This window comes from Pipistrellus hanaki (assembly GCF_964339955.1).
Source record: "Pipistrellus hanaki genome assembly, chromosome: 15".
NCBI classification, from domain to species: Eukaryota; Metazoa; Chordata; class Mammalia; order Chiroptera; family Vespertilionidae; genus Pipistrellus; species Pipistrellus hanaki.
In genome coordinates, this window is record NC_140517.1 from 30,198,007 (window position 1) to 30,214,825 (window position 16,819).

At 42.9% G+C, this 16,819-nt stretch overlaps 1 protein-coding gene across 1 annotated transcript; it reads right to left on the reverse strand.

Annotated features, from left to right (window-relative positions):
- Positions 1–9,760: 9,760 nt before the first annotated feature.
- On the reverse strand, positions 9,761–12,693 carry KRTDAP (keratinocyte differentiation associated protein). Its single transcript, XM_084860811.1, has 6 exons — positions 12,590–12,693; positions 11,213–11,251; positions 11,071–11,112; positions 10,855–10,899; positions 10,175–10,222; positions 9,761–9,922 (listed from the first exon to the last, which is right to left on the reverse strand). Exons 1-6 carry the CDS (start codon positions 12,674–12,676, stop codon positions 9,884–9,886), a joined length of 300 nt encoding a protein of 99 aa, XP_084716937.1. The 5' UTR covers positions 12,677–12,693; the 3' UTR covers positions 9,761–9,883.
- Between the last annotated feature and the right edge of the window lie 4,126 nt (positions 12,694–16,819).

Sequence of the window (16,819 nt, forward strand, 5' to 3'; positions counted from 1 at the left end):
TGCCCTGAGGTACAACTGGGTCATGATCTGACTGGAGTTATATAGCATAGTCATAACAGGTAAGAGAATAAATGCTTGATCCCTTCCACTTATTTATCAATTTTCAAAATAATGAATTGGCTTCCAGCAGCCTCTAACGAATGAGTTTGTTGTTTTTAGTACCATATGATTTCTTCAGTGCCCATGTCAAAAACTACTCCTAGTTTTCTTACCTTACTCAAAAGGAATTTCTCTCTTCTGTTGAATTTAACTTAAATACAGCACTTTCAACCTGTGCACTTCATCTTCAGCTGGGTCATTAGCTCCTAGAAGGCAGTCTGCACAATACTTAATGTATCAGGCAGTGTTTCTCAAACTTCATTGTGCGTATGAACCCTGGCAAGATGTGAGTGTGTCAGGGGCGGGAAGGGGGGGGGGGGTGCGGGAGGGGCCCGCAACGGTTGTCTAATTAAAATGCATATTCTGGGTGTCTTGCTGTCAGCATTACAATTAATTTTTTAAAGTAAAAAGTTTCTAGATGTAATTCATGTATAAGATATTTTTCATTACATGATATTCTTCTACTACTCCCCCCTTTTTATTTAAATATTAGGAGGCTTTTGGAAATTTTATAATGTATTCTTGATAACTTTTAAATTTTAATTTTTGCACTATAATATGAATGCCTTAGGTTCCTTACATGTTACACAGTTTTACCATGAGATGAACTACGAATAAAAACTTTTAACACTTTAGGAACAGCTTTTTGCTCAGTGCAATTAATTTTTCTAGAATATTCGCTTATTTCAATTAGCCAATTTAAATTAGCCTGAAAACTTGACCACTATTTTACTGTCAAATTTAATACTCTAACAACAATCTTATTTTGCCCTGTAAATATTAGTGGAAAGGATTATTGCCTTCTTGAGTAGCCCCTGAGCATTGCTGGTGGTAGGCTGGATTTAGATATAAAAAAACCACTTCCCCACACTATGGATACAAGACAACTAAAACAAGTCTTGTTGCAGTGAGAGTACAGCTGCTGCTGTTTGTTACCCGGGTCCCAGTTTGAGCTGGGCATGGGAAGTTAAGCAGCCATGGGGGCAGGAGACCTCCCTCAGAAAGGGTGAGGCTTCAGGCCCTTGCAAAGTCGGGGGGGGGGGGGAAGAGTCTGTGCCCTACCTCTGTTGACCCCCAAGTGCTCTTCTGATGGTCCCTCTTCGACTGTGCCTGTCTTAGGTTGTTCCTTCCTTGAGGAATCTTACCCATCTCTGGTTGACCAGCCATCCTCCAGGGCCAAGCAGGATGATGTGAGATTCAGTTTTGTCTCCTTGGTACCCTATGCCCCCATGGCCTCCATGCCCAGCATCTGCTTTGGGATTCCCTCGCCTGCTGGCAGGGCCCCAGCACTGATCACATATCTTGGAACTTGAGTTTCTTCTCCAGGGAAGGCCCAGCTCGCCCCACTGGTCCAGAGACAGATCCATGGTACCAGTCATCACGAGGCTTCAACCTCGGCATGAACAGAAAGCTCAGGCAACAGCTGTGGGAAATTGGATGGTGAGAAGAGGGTCCCTCTTGGCCAAAAGGGCAAGAGAGGCCAATATAGAATGCTCAGGTGCCTTCCCATGGGGCCCTCTATACAATGTCCTTTTTAAATTGCTGCCAGACATTCAAAGAATTAGTTTCTAAGGTTGCTTGGGATAATTGTATATTTTGCTGTTATATAATAATTCTAAAATATCAAGAGATGTGTTACCTTTGTCTCCAAGCACCAAAAATATTATTTTTTATTGATCTCCAAGGGTGCAAGGTAATGGGGGTAACACAAATCTGTAAAAAATTATAATGACATTGTAGAATAATATCATGTAAGGATATTCTTTGCTTTAAGCCATGGCAAAGACAAGCCAGAGGAAAATCATTTGGGCAAAAAATGAAAAAGGATCCCAAGTCAAATTTATAGAAAATATTCCTTTATTAAATTTAGGTCGAGAATATGTTTGTATATTTTCAGAAAACAAGTCCGAGACCATGTGGATTCTGGTAACAGAGAGGAATTGACAGGACTGCTCCAGCCATGAAGACAGAAGAGAAGCAGTCCAGAAATGAAAGACACTTGCCATACTAGCAGGCAGCAGCTGTGCGTCACTGCAGGTTGTCCAGGACCAAACCAGAGAGGGTTGGACCTGCATCACCACCGTTTGTCCATCATCCAGAACTGAAATACCATTGTTGACATGTATACATAAGGAACTGTTTGACATTGAAATTGGGACTCAAAAGAACTGTTGGCCCAGAAAGAAACTCACTACAGACTGATTCATTTGCCTTTCAGCATAACCATTATTGCTTGTCTCATTTTTGGTTCTTATAAGTGTATTTCTAGTAGCACATGACCTCACTCATCTAGGGGAAATGATGAACAACAAAGACTGATGAACAAAAACAGACCCAGAGACAAAGAGGCGTGGATCATACTGTCAGAGGGTAGGGGATGGTGGGGATAAAGGGAGAGAGATCAACCAAAGGACTTGTGTGCCTCCATATGAGCCTGACCAGTGGCCAAGGACAGCAGAGGGTGGGAGAATGCCTAGGGAAGGGGTTTGAGATGGGAATGGGGCGGGGGGGGGGGGGGGTGAGGACAAATATGTGATACCTTAATCAATAAAGAAATTTAAACAAAAGGAAATAAAAATAAATGCATATTCTGATTCACTGTCTCTAGGGTGGGCTAAGATTCTGTATTTCTCACAAGTCCAGATGATGCTGAGACTGCTAGTGCAAGGACTGCACTTTAAATATGAGAAATATATTTCTTTCATTCAGTAAGACATGCCTAATCTTGGCCAGTTCCTGGGCTAGGTCCTGCTACCTTAAAATGCAAAGGTGTGTGTGTGTGTGTGTGTGTGTGTGTGTGTGTGTGTGTGTGTTAAGAGTTTTATTGTATTTTATGTTTTTAAAGAATAGTTTGCCAAAACTGGTTTGCTTCAATGGGTATAGTGTCAGGCTGTGGACTGAAGGGTCCCAGGTTCGATTCTGGTCAAGGGCATGTACCTTGATTGTGGGCACATCCCCAGTAGGGGGTGTACAGGAGGCAGCTGATCGATGTTTCTACCTCTCTATCCCTCTCTCTTCCTCTCTGTAAAAAATCAGTAAAACATTTTTAAAATAAATCTTTATTGTTCAGATTATTACAATTGTTTCTCCTTCCCCCAACCCCATAGCTCCCTTCCACCTGGTCCCCACTCCACCCTCTGCCCTTACGTTCTCCCCCATCCCCCCGCTGTCCTCATCCATAGGTGTATGATTTTTGTCCAGTCTCTTCCCATACCCCACACACAGACACCCCTTTCCCCCTGAGAATTATCAATCCCCTCCCATTCTATGCCCCTGATTCTATTATATTCACCAGTTTATTCTGTTCCTCAGATTTTTAATTTACTTAACTTTTAGATTCATTTATTGATAGATATGTATTTGTTGTTCATAATTTTTATCTTTACTTTTTTCTTCATTTTCCTCTTTTTAGAGAACACCTTTTAGCATTTCATATAATGCTGATTTGGTGATGATGTACTCCTTTAGCTTTTTTTGATCTAGGAAGCTTTTTATCTGCCCTTCAATTCTGAATAATAACTTTGCTGAGTAGAGTAATCTTGGTAGGTTCTTGCTATTCATCAATTTGAATATTTCTTGCCACTCCCATCCAGCCTGTATAGTTTCTGTTTAGAAATCAGCTGATGGGTGCTCCCTTGTAGGTAACTAGTTGTTTTTCTCTTGCTGCTTGTAAGATTCTCTCTTTGTCTTTTGCCCTTGGCATTTTAATTATGATGTGTCTTGGTGTAGTCCTCTTTGGATTCCTTTTGTTTGGGGTTCTGTGTCCTTCCTGGACTAGTAAGTCTATTTCTTTCACCGGGTGGGGAAAGTTTTAAGTCATTATTTCTTCAAAGAGGTTTTCAGTGTCTTGCTCTCTCTCTTCTTCTGGCACCCCCATAATTCTGATGTTGGTATGCTTGAAGTTGTTCCAGAGGCTTCTTACACTATCTTCAACTTTCTCAATTCTCTTCTCTTCTTGCTTCTCTGGAAGAGTGTCCTTTGGCTCTTTGCTTTCCAAATCTTTGACTTGATTCTTGCATTCTTCTAGTCTGCTGTTGGGTCTCTGTATAATATTTTTCATTTCAGTCAGTATATGTTTAATTTCTAGTTGGTTAAATTTCTTTTTCATATCCTCAAGGGACTTTTTAAATTTATCAGCCTTTTCTAGGAAATTCTTGAAAAACCTTATAACTGTGGTTTTGAACTATATATCCAGTCTTTTGTTCTCCTACATTTCTTTTGTTTGAGATCTCCTTCCTTTTCTCGGCATTTTCGCTGCTTCCCTGAGTTGGTAGGGTAGCTTTGTGGGCCTAGGGGTACTATGTGGTTCAATGGATCAGCCTCCCAGTTGCCTGATGTGGACACTCTTGGTGCATCCCTTTGTGGACTGTGTGTACAGCCTGGTTGTAGTTAAGTCTTGATTGTTGTTGGTGTCATGGGAGGAATTGACCTCCAAGCCAATTGGCTGTGAGGACCCACTGTGTCTATAATGGAAGAATTGCTTTGCTGGCGACACTTTTATGGGGCAGAACTTGTTCCTGTAGGGCTTTGGTGCTCACTGAGTCTGTCTCTTGAATGTGTTTCTTATGAGAGTAGTTGAAATCTGGTGTCGTCTCACACTGACCATTAGATACACTAGTTTCTGGATCTCCAATGGGGTGCAGTTCAGGTACTGTCTGAGGCCACCCTGCAGTAGCTACAGGGAGAACTATAGTCCTCTCCTCCCTGCTTGGAGCTTGGAAGCTTTGTAGCTATCTGCACCAGGTTGCAAGTTTGCTAAACTGCAATAGAGAAGGCCATTCATATACAAAAGCCGCTGCTTGGAGCTTGGATGTATTAATAGATTGTGCTGGGCAGAGTCTCAGGGTGGAGTCTCAAGGCATCTCTAGGCTAGGGCGTGGCAAACATCAATGGCTGCCAGTCAGCCTTCTTTACCTCTCTGACCATGTTCCCATGTCTCGCACCCCAGCACAGCAAACAATTATTCTTGTGTGCAGCTCTGCAAGCAAACCACCCTCACTTTCCGACCTGATGGCAGACAGTCTAGCTTCTCCCCAGAAACTGAATTTCACAGAGATTGGGAGCTTATCTCTCTTTGGGTTGAAGGAAGAAGCAATGCCCTACACCAGCCAGGATCCACCACCTGCCCATATCACAGTTTTTCAGCTCTTGTGCCCTGAATGCTCCTTTCCCTTTTAATCTAGTTGTAGAGCTTCCTTTCAGTTTTCCCATGGTTTTGGGTGATAGAAGTTTTGTTTTTAGTTGTAGTTTTGAAATTATTGTGCATGGAAGCAGTTTAGGTGTTTACCTAAGCTGCCATCTTGGATCTCCCCCAATAAAATATATTTTTAAAAAAGAATAGTTTATTGATTTTTAGAGAGAGAAGAAGGGAGAGGGAGACAGAGAGAAACATCGATGTGAAAGTGATCAGCTGCCTCCTGCACACACACACCCCACACCAGTGGGGGGGAGGGGGTTTGACCCCAAAACCAGTATGTGTCCTTGACCAGGAATCTAACCAGCAACCCTGGGTACTCAGGACAACCCCCAACCAACTAAGCCACACTGGCCAGGGTGAGAGTTTTATTTTTTTTTTTTAAGTGTAGTTGGTATACAATATTATATTACCGTTTTTTTCAGACCATAAGACGCACCGGACCATAAGACGCACCAGTTTTTAGAGAAGGGAAATGAAGAAAAAAAGATTCTGAAAGAAATAGTGTCCTAAAATATTTTATGTGCATTAAAACCCAACATCACAGTCATAAACACATGTAATCAACCCTGTAAAGTAAACAGCAGCATTTAGAACCATTTTAGAGCTGGGCAAGCACACAGAGACCACACAGAGCCAGGCAAGTAAAAAAACTTTTTTTTTACAGTATATGTGTAGGCTATATTTGGACCATAAGACGCAGGGACTTTTTCCCCCCACTTCTGGGGGGGGGGGGAGGGGAAAGTGCGTCTTATGGTCCGAAAAATACAGTAGTTATATTAGTTTCAGGTGTAAAGTTTTACTTTCTAAATTTATTATTTTGAATATATAATAGTATACATGGTTAAAAATATATTTTTTCCCATAAAATCAAAAAAAAAAAAAGCACCCAGTGTATATCAGTCCTCAGAGGTGATCATTGTTACTTCTTGAGTTTTATTCTAGAGACATTTTATACATATAAGAGCATATATTTGTGCCATCTCTCTTCTTTAAACATATTATTCACATTGCTCTGCCATTTTCCTTTTTTTTAAATATATTTTTATTGATTTTTTACAGAGAGGAAAGGAGAGAGATAGAGAGCTAGAAACCTTGATGAGAGAGAAACATCAACCAGCTGCCTCTTGCACACCCCCTACCTGAGATGTGCCCACAACCAAGGTACATGCCCTTGACCGAAATCGAACCCGGGACCTTTCAGTCCGCAGACCGATGCTCTACCACTGAGCCAAACCAGTTTCGGCTGCCATTTTCCTTTTTTATTTCACTATGTTAGAGATTGTTCTATATCTCATCATATATCTCTACATCTTGCTTAATGGGTGGCATAGTGTCCACACAAGATCTATTGGTTGTTTTTATGAAGTATACAATGAAGTGTGACTACTTCTTGGGTTCATCCTCATCATACACATTCTCCAGAGAGACCAGGTGTCTTGATTTCTATTCTTCCAGTTCTCTGAATTACCTGGTTCATGTTGATGCACTGATCTAGAACACATCTATCACTTATTTATACAAGCATGTCTACTTTTCCCCCCCAGATTCTAGTCTCCCTAAACTCAAATTGTTTCTTTTACTCAAAGACATTCTCTTGTTTTATTAATATATTATTGGGAATATACATAAGTGTGTATAACATGTATATTTGATGGGGTACATGACATACTACCCAAAAATATAATGCCTTGGCATATTGAATATTTTAAGCCAAAGGAGTTTGAGAAAATAGATGCAGGGATGACTCTGTCCTTCCCCTGAAGCAGGTCCTTAGACCCTTTCTACACACTAAGGAAACAATCATCTTATCTCCAGGACTGAGAGCTCCCACGAGGAATCTGAAAGAACAGGCCTTGCTAAGTTTCTCACCATTTACCACACTGAGCACATACCCCTTTTGTCCTATAACATTTTTGCATGACTTCCCATTCTTCATCAAATCTAGCACAGAAGATACAGGTTTAACTCTTCTTTAGGTCTTCACTTCCTTATAAGGCTCCCATGTTTCATAAAATTTATATTAAACTAGAGGCCTGGTGTACAAATTTTTGCCAAGGTGAGGTCTGGCCAGTCCACCCCAATCGAGGCTGATTGGGGCCGGACTGGCTGGGGGGAGGGGCTGTGGGAGGTTGGCCAGCCCCATCTTTGATTGGGGTCAGAGGTGCCTATTGGGGGCCAGACTAGCCAGAGGTAGAGGGGCACAGGAGATTTGGGGTGCCCAGATCGGGCCAGTTGGCAAACACAGTGCATGTCATAGAGACCAATCTTTCCAGTTGATCTGGTCATTCCATTGTTCTGGTTGCTGAGCTTTCATATATATATAGATAGATAGATATAATAGATAGTTCGTATGCTTTTTTCTTGTTAATCTGTCCTTTGTTGCAGAGAACGAGCCAAAAATCTAGAAGGGTATAAAGAAGATACTCTTCCTCTCCTGCAATATATTTAAGGAAAAATAAAACCACTAATAGTAGAAGCCTTGTCACCCACTTCCTCCTCCATTTGCCGCAGCACGGTAACTACCATCCTGAATTTTCCATTAGTCATTCTCCGGCTTTCCTTTTCTCAGGGGTTCTCAGGCTCTAATGCATCAGAATCACCTACAGAGCTTGTTAAAACACAGATTGTTGGGCCCTACCATTTCTGATTCAATGTCTTGTACGTTTCCATGCGATGCTGCTGCTGATCCCAGGACTACACTTGGAGGGCTGCTTTACCTCAAAGTTAGCCTTGACTTCTGTATGATGACCCTTGTCCTTCCCTAAAACTAGACATTTAGTAAATGTGTCTTAAGGACCTGCCCTCATTTTTCCTCTACTCCATTTTCTATCACCCAATTTAAGAGCATTCAATCTTTGCTAAATATTTTTTAAATTTTTAATGTATTTTTATTGCTGATAATATTACAGATATCTCCCATTCTCCCCATCCCCCACTTCCATTCCTCACCCACTCCCTAGGTCTTCACCACCCTATTGCCTGTATTAAATATTTTAATTAATTGTAGCTTTTGACCAGCATCTATTTGTAAGTTTCTCATGCGGGTGTGTGTGTGTGTATTATTGTTAGTTAACCAAAAAGGAAGGGTGTAAGCAACATTTATGTGTCTTTGTCATCTAATCTGTAAGCCATTTGAAAGCAGGAACCAAGTGAAAGGGTTCAGAATAGGCCACCCCCAGCTATGCCACTTTGGCACATTGATGATTTGGGGCTGATGGCACCTGAGACGTGGAAGATTCAGGAAGTGTTCCCTCTTCTTCCCCTTTCTGCCTAAAAGCAAGCCATAACATTTTCCTTAAGAAAAGTACCTTCCCTGTACCAAGAAGAGAAAAGCAGTATTTATCACCAGTCTTGGAGTCGACTCCAGTCTGTATAAACAAATCTTCTCAAATCACCCTGATCTTTCATTCGTTTCCCCTCTATATTTCTTACTGACTATCCCACAGTTTAATGTTTCTAGTCCAAGCCACTTTGTGTTGCCACATCCCCGTAATTTATTGTTCTTTGTCTATAAATAGGTATGTAAGCTTTTGAGCCTAACATCTCCTTTGAGATTTTATTTTCCTTTTGAAGATCCCAATGTACATATAAAAAATATACTAAGTAAGTTTAGGCCTTTCTCCTGTTAATCTGTCTTATGTCAGTTTAATTCTTAAGCCAAGCACAGAATTTAAGAGAGTAAGAAGTTTTTCCTGCCTCTATACAAATTTAATTTCCCTCTGTTTGCAGTCCACTTTACAGTTTCCTCACTCAGTTGCTTATAGAGGCCAAAAGTCAAAGTAGATAAATAAAACTTGCCAGGTGGAACTTTACTTACCTGGAAACCATCTTCTGTGCAAGGAGGGCAGCTATTACTTATACTTAAGCCAATCACAGGTCCATTGTTCTCTGATTTTTCCCAATTTTCAAGAGAAACCAAAAATAACCCTGACATTTTAAGACACAGAGTAGGCACACAGAGTACACAGAGATTCCATGCAGAATTCATCTGCAGGAACTGGCACTGAATCCATTTCATGTTTCAAGACCTTTATGATGGATGGTTTTCCTATTTATAACCTACCCAATTTAGAGAAAACCAAAAGGATTTCAGGTGAACTAATGATCTAAACTGGGTCCTCAGCCTTGGATTCCAATAGCTTTGTTATATCAAGCTGCCACCACCAAAGGAGTCAGGTTCTCAAAAAGCAGGAGGGGTGAGGTGTCAGTAGTTTTGAAGCAGGTTTGATTCCTTAGGCATCTTACCATGCAACTCACAGCTTCATGCTCCTCAAGGATGTCAGCCAATATTAAGGAACTAAGATATAGGTGGTCTCTTCCCATCTTGACATGTCCTCCCCACTTCCCCCTATCTTACTATTTACTACCTTCTCAGAATTCAAGATTTTTCCTACCAGCCTTGGAGCCCACCCCATCTTAATTCCTTTCTAGAGGATAACGACAGAGCCACAAATACAGGTGCTATTTCATTGGGAAACATTTTATTGGAGTTATTGAGCAAAGAAAGAGTGATTGCAGGATAATCAGATCCCATATTAGCCCCCTCTTCCAGCAGGTATCAGTAGTGCTGGGTCTTGAAGGAACCAATCACTGGGCATCAGGAGTTGCACTCCTCAATCCTTTCAGCTAGAGGGAGAAAGGGTATGATCAGATTAGGGACTCTCCGGTGCAGGAAGCTGGAGTCCTCCATAATGAAGCCACTGATGGAAAGGAGTCTCTGTTCCAATCTAAGTTCCCATTCTCTATTGTAGCTGAGATTTCCCTTAACTTTGGTGAAGAGGTTTATCCTCCCTTCACCATCCCACTCTGTCTCCCAGACCCTCTACTTCTTCCCCCACCCCCAACCTCCCTATCCTCCTAATGCTCACTTCCTTTTACCTTAGGAAAGGCATCCCAGTTAAGGAAAGGAAGCTTCTTTTTGATCATCTAAAATAGAAAAAGAGAGTGAGAGACATGTCACAGGTCAGGTGAGCATAGATCAGTAAGCACCCACTCTCTGTAGTGGTGATGGTATTATTGTTTTATAATTAGTAAAAACTAATACTTTCTTATGCCCTTGTACTAAATGCAGTACAGCCATGATATCATTTGGTCTTCTCAGCAACCTTTGAGATAAGTACTGACATCGTCCTCACAAGTGGGGAAACTGAGGCTCAGAAAACTGAAGACATTTGCAAGTATGTGCAGAGTCATCGATGCAAGCTCTAGTTCCGGCATAGTCACTGATGTAGCCTTTGAAGTTTGGATAGGCCACCTAACCTAGGACCTTAGTTTCTTCATGGAGGATGAGGGCATTCAAATAAACTCTTGACTGATTCAGTTCTTCCTTTTCTGGAATTGTCTTTGTGGCCTTGTTCTCCTACTGCCATGTTAGGAATATAAGGTATAGCCATGACAGTCTCCTGGGGAAACTTTCTTTGCTAGACAGTATCCAAGCATGGCAGTTACTCCCCCTAGAACTCAGGAAAGAACCCAGAGGGTAAGAACTAGCACGTGTTGCCACTACCCTGGATAGACTGCAAACAATCTAGGAGAATAAGGCATACACAGGCACTTACCTCGAAGAGGGCATGCCAGTTCAGGAATTCATCAGTCTTAAAAGCCTGTGGGGAAAGAGAGACCAAAAGAAGGTTGGTTCCAGGGGAGGACAAAGCTTAGCCCCTAGCCCTCCCAAAATGATGAAGGGACCCTGGCAGCTTGGCAAGCTCACTACCAAGGATAATCAGATCCCAGATGTGGGTATTTGTGGGGGCAGCACTAGAGGTTGTACTTACAGATCGAAACTTTTCGATGTTCAGGAACTGAGGGCTAACGGCCTAGGCAAAGAATCAGGGTGTCAGAAAAATTGCTAAGGGGCATGAAGATGAATAGATGGGGACAAACTCATGGCTGGAGTGTGGGGAAATGGGCATTTACCTCAGGTCCTGCTGCATAATTACCAATGGTGCTTTCTTCCTGGAAAATAAAGGGGAGAAAGGAGCCAAATGATCATGTGACAGCAAATCCCTTTTCCCAAAATCTCTCAACCAGCTCTGCCTTCTTTCACAGGCCAGTTCACAAGCAAATAGCCTATCCACCATAGGGCCTCCTTAACCCAGTCTGTTCCAGCAAGACAGATGCCTGACAGACAGACAAGGTGAAGAGAAGGGCATGTGTAAGATAGAGAAGTAAAAACCCCAACCTGCATCAAGTGGAAAGGGTGGAGAAAGAGGACTCCTCCCAAGAAAAACGAGCTTGTGTTGTTCTGCAGTCCTTGCAGATCCTGAGACACCCACACTTAGCCCAGCGAGCTGGGTGGGGGAGACTAAGATGCCAATGGAAGCCAAGCTGCCGAAGTGCCCTGTCTGCCTTGAATTTATTGAGGTTGGCTTGCTTTGTGACTTTATTGCTACCAAAGTCCCAGTCTCTATTTCCATCTCTATTTGGTGAGTCTCCCAGACCTTAGCACAGCCCATCTTGTTGCTATCCCAACTTGCCCGGCTTCGTGTTTCTTATTCCTTCCTTCCCACAACCGAGGCTAGACCCAAATGTTTAGATCTCAGTAGTTTGGCTGTGTTTTAGTTTATTTTAAATTAGCATTTTAATTACTAAAAATTCATAAATCAGATTTCTAGTTTCTCGGGAAAAAATTAAAACTCTGGCCACACTGGGTACATTTTCCTTTTAACAGCAGTCAGATAGAATACAGACCATCCCTTTTAGATTAGGCAAATTTGCTCCACCTCCCCTGAGGCCCCACCAGCCCTTGTGCTCACCGACATCACTTGCTTGGATCCTTAAGCCACTGAGTTTGTAACCCCTATCTTAGACTTTTCAATTCAGCATACACATTCTCCCCCCACCTTGGAATAAGGTAGAGATAGAAAGGCCTCAGGATTCCTCCTGGCTAGAAACTGGCTCGTAAGGGTTTTTGCTATGGCTGGGGCTCCAAAGGTAGAAGGGAACTTCCAGTCACCTGGAAGCCATTCCCAGGGATATGAATGAAACAAAGATGAAGCTGAACCCAGACAACCAGCCTCAGCCCCTGTCTCCTCCCAGGGTTTAGTTGTCCAGCCTCCACCCCATGCTTCACCATCTCTTCCAGAAATAGTATCTCCTTTCCTACAGGTCTTCCCAGGAATGCTTTGCTTCCTTCCTCCTTTCGTCCCTTCCTCAGAGCCCAAGCTTCTCGTCCAGCCCCTGATAATATTCAAAAATAAGAACCACTTATCCAGTAATGGATATAAAGTAAAGAAACTGAAGAGTAAGTGAGGTAATAGGCATAAGAAAAATAAAACCAGGTGATGTGCTCACCTCAGAACTACCCAGGGTAGCCCCCTGAGCAGAGTGGAGTGCCAAAAGAGAGAGAAGAACCACAGCAGGAAGAACTGGGATCTTCATGGTGTCAAGTTTAGGGTGCTCTGAGGCGGGGCCTCACTGCTTGCTCTTTATATTCCCAGGGAGGCAGATGTGAGCAGAAATGGAGCCACCACCCCACTGACTCACCCCCAGATCCTGTCACTCACCCCTGGCGCTCTGGGAGGGAAGTTATGGACTGTCCCCCACTTACCTTGGATTTCTCAATTCACATTCTGCCCTAGGCAATAGGAAGGTGAGATGGCAAGGAGGTTCTTCATGCAAATGGAGCTGGGATGGAGACAAGTTGGACCTGTCCTTCCAAGGGATTGGCAGTGGCACCCAAGCACCTCTCCTTTTGTCTGTCTTTTTTCCTTATATCCTTCATTCCTCTCATATCACTCAGGCTTTTTCCCACCCTGCCCAGTTTTGTCTAAACTCCTTAGACTGGCATTGAAAACCTTTCATGTTCTGGTCTGAATCTGCCTTTCCTTTTTCTTCTTATACTGCCTTTGCATGTTTCTTACATTATGGCCAAACCGGACACCATACCAAATATGCTCTTCTTTTTCCTCCTCCAAGTATCTTCTCATGCTGTTCCTTATTCCTAAAATGTCCTTCTCTCATCTCCAATTCTCAGAATACAACAGCCATCTTGGATGAAGCTTCCCTGATTTCTCCCATCATCCCTCACCTGCCTTCCCCACACATTTTGCCTTTCTCAGAATTGCCATAACAATTCAGTTGTATCTCTCTGACATTGTACCTAGAGTAACCTATGTTCTTCTCTTATTTCCCTCTTAGAATACTAAGTTCCTTGAGGTCAGGAACTATATCTTAATCACCTCTATATCCCTCAAACACTGCAGCTTACACGGAGTTTAGGTGGAGCCAACATTTGTTAGGTTGGATATGTTAGAATTCAAGCATCCTCCCACCGAGTTGTAGACTTTCCTCCTTTGAAGATGGACCCCTCCCATTATCCAACTGCTCATCTTTTACTCTTGGGTCTTCAGAGAGATTGCTGTTTTGCCCTAAGACAAGGAATAGAGGGGAAAATGCAAAACAGGTCTTATAATCAATTGGAGATTGGATCTAGCTCATGAACTTTGAGTGCCTACTTCATTTCATTGACTTATCCCACCCCCTTCTTCATTCCCCCAGTTTAGGAGTTGATCACCTCAAAGTGACAAAACATCCCAATCAAACAACCTTCTTCACAATGAGGTTCAGGTAGCCCAACCAGTTTCTGGCGTAATAGGGAGGTGCTGAAACATGGACTAGTGCTACCAGGACAAAACAAGATCTTATTTAAGAGTGGGCCTCTTTGCCCAACCTGGTGCAATGCACACAGGTGGCAGGCCTAGAGTGGGAGGGCTACAGTCATTTATGAACAATCTTTTGAACCCCAGAAGGCACTTCAGTTCAATTATCCTGCTGCCCCACACTCCAGTCCCTGACATCTATCCCTCTGTAGCCTTAGGAAGCCTCCTTTGTTTTTATAGAGCTACCTGAGTAGACAGTGCTTCAGAGACACTCACTAAGCACAGATGACCTGTGACAGTGGATGCGATGTACAGTTGGTGCTACCGGAGGGGACAGTGAAAAAATGACTGCAGTGGGTGGAACACCTCCCCAAAAAGTTTTCTGGAGGACACAAGTTTTTATGTGTAATGAATTCTTACTAATTAATTAACAGTGACTGAAGGAGCTCATTAAGCACCATTCTGTCAGCATAAAGTCAACTCCAGGAGTAAAAGGAATAAAGAATCAACAAAAGAGAACTGCTATTGTAAAATCAGCTCCACTTAGATATGCTAATGTAGGAACACTTTGGCAACTAAAGCAACAAGTGATCCAAACGCCTCCAAACGCCATTATCTATTTGGCTCTAGAGTTCTTTAGCAACAAATTGACTTCCCCATTTTCCTGTCCACCTAATACTAGTGCTACTAATAATAATGTTAGCCAATTTATTGATATTTTACTTGCACCAAGTGCTCTAAATGCATGATCTCATTGAAATGTCACAGTGATTCTGTGAAGTAGGCACCATAATTATCCAAATTCTTTAGGTAGGGAAACCACAACATGTAGAGATTAAGTAATTTACCCAAGGTCACACAGACAGTGTGGCAAGGCCCATGTTCAAACCCCAGGATTCCAGAGCCTACATCTGTATTGGCTTTTGGCTATGCTGTGGAGTGGTGTCCTAGAAAGGGCCTTGGCCAGCCCATATACCACCTTGTGTGATTAGACCCATGCCCTGTGTGCTGGGGCAGGCTGCATTTAGTCCCCACTAGCCCACTTGACCAGGTGTCCTTTGTGGTGTGTAGCCTGCACAGCCGTAGGCAGCAGCTCTGAGCACATGTGTATTAATTTCAATAAATCCAACTGTAAACTCCTGTCAAAATGAAAACAGAGAACTAAGAGATTAGCCCCAGAATGAACCTGCATTTGCCTCAGTTTCCAGATGCCTCACAGAGTATGAGCATCTTGCCACACCAAGTATGTATTTAATGATATTTCTAGGTTTGTTCTAGTGTTTAAAGTTCTAGTGTTTAAAGATAGGTACTTTTTAATAATGTCTCTAAACACAAGCTAGCTACTTCATGTGCACAACCAAAGAAAGTCTGTTCTTGTGCTGGAGAAAAAACTGGGTGTGCTAGACTTCCAATTTGTTTCAATTTGGTACCTTCCTGATGGAATTTCGAGGGCAAGTTGGCTTACGTGACTTATGCTGTAAGTGCTAACTAATGTCTCTCTCCAAGTTCCTTGCCATTCCCTATCTATACTGCCTCAGTGAGTTTCCTGAATGTCCTGTGTCCAGTGATCAAGGATATGGGGGGATTCTCACTGAGAGAGAGTTCCAGCAGCTCAGGTAATGGCTGGCAGGATAATGGGCCTAGGGTCTACCATTGCTTTGGATACATCACATCGGATTAATGGTCAGGCAGAGCTACAGAGCTGGCTCTGCACCAAACCATTTCCAAGTCTGGTTTATCTCCTAACTCCCTCTCTGAGCATACCAGTAAACCCCTGTTTTCCCACAGGCCAGCCCCCACCCTACCTCAGATCTGCCAGAACTTGAGTGTGGGTAGGAGGTGAGGCCGAGCCCTGATTGCCACATTACAGACACACCTAGGAGCTGGGAGCTGGCCTCCTGAGTTCAGGGAACGAATGGGGGATTTGAAGGGATGGACCCTGGGGTTTCAGGGTCTTGGTGAACACCCAGATGATAAGCCTTGAAGAGAATGGGTGCCTGGGTAAGGGTATTGGGGTATGTGGTGTATTGGGAGGCATCCCTGTCCCATCCTTTTCTCCCTCTGCCAGTGTTATTATCATGCCCAAGAAAGCAGCCACTTTGCCCAGAAGATCTAGTTTTTTTCCCATCCTCTGCTCCTGTGTATCCTTTGCTTAAACATCCTTCAGAAACTCTTCCTGGACTGGTTCAACTTAATTCTGATTCCTGTAGTTCATAAATATTTATTAAGCAGCCACTTTGGCTCTTGGTACTAGGAATTGAATATGGACATGATACCTGTCCTGTGGAGCCTATTTCTATTGGAGGAAATAGATCATAATCTAATTTTTAAAAATTAGGAAACAAGAGAATGACAAATTCTATGAGTCAGTTAAAATGATAGTGATCATATATGTATCCTTGGTTGAGCTGGCTTGGGGAAGGCCATGTGAATTTAGATCTAAAGCTCCAAATTTCTGAAGATCCTGGGTTCCAGAGCCAGATAACAGCAGTGTTCCCCAAGCGCCGTTCCCAAGAGGTCCATAAGGAGAGGGAGGCCAGAGCCAGGTCACCCCAAGCCTTGCTGAGGAGTTGGGATTTAATTGTAGAGCTAATGAAAAACTTGCAGAGAATTCTGAGCAGGGGATCTTTCCTGGCTGTCACGAGAGAATGGATTATAGGGAAAATATGAAAGAACATAGGAAAGTTGCTTCAGAGGTCCAGACAGGAGAAAGGGGTGGCCTGCCCTTTTGTTGAAGTCCTTTAAACAAGAGGGCCTTTGCCTGCTTCAGATGGTACTTTAAACTTTAAAGAGATGCTTTCAACCATGTTGACCACCTCAGCTTCTCCCTTAATCCCTCAGGGACTGGCTCCAGCTGTTTCTGAAATCTCACCTCACTCCAGGAAGCTAGCTGTCTTGTCTGTCTGTAGAAAGGATTGAGTGT

What these genes read in the sequence shown, in the direction of transcription:
- KRTDAP (XM_084860811.1), bottom strand. Translation starts at nt 12,676, where the DNA reads ATGAAGATCCCAGTTCTTCCTGCTGTGGTTCTTCTCTCTCTTTTGGCA. An exon ending in CTACCCTGGGTAGTTCTGAG is followed by an intron (nt 11,252 to 12,589) that starts GTGAGCACATCA and finishes TTTATTTTCCAG; the next exon opens with GAAGAAAGCACCATTGGTAA. An exon ending in ACTGGCATGCCCTCTTCGAG is followed by an intron (nt 10,223 to 10,854) that starts GTAAGTGCCTGT and finishes TTTCTATTTTAG; the next exon opens with ATGATCAAAAAGAAGCTTCC.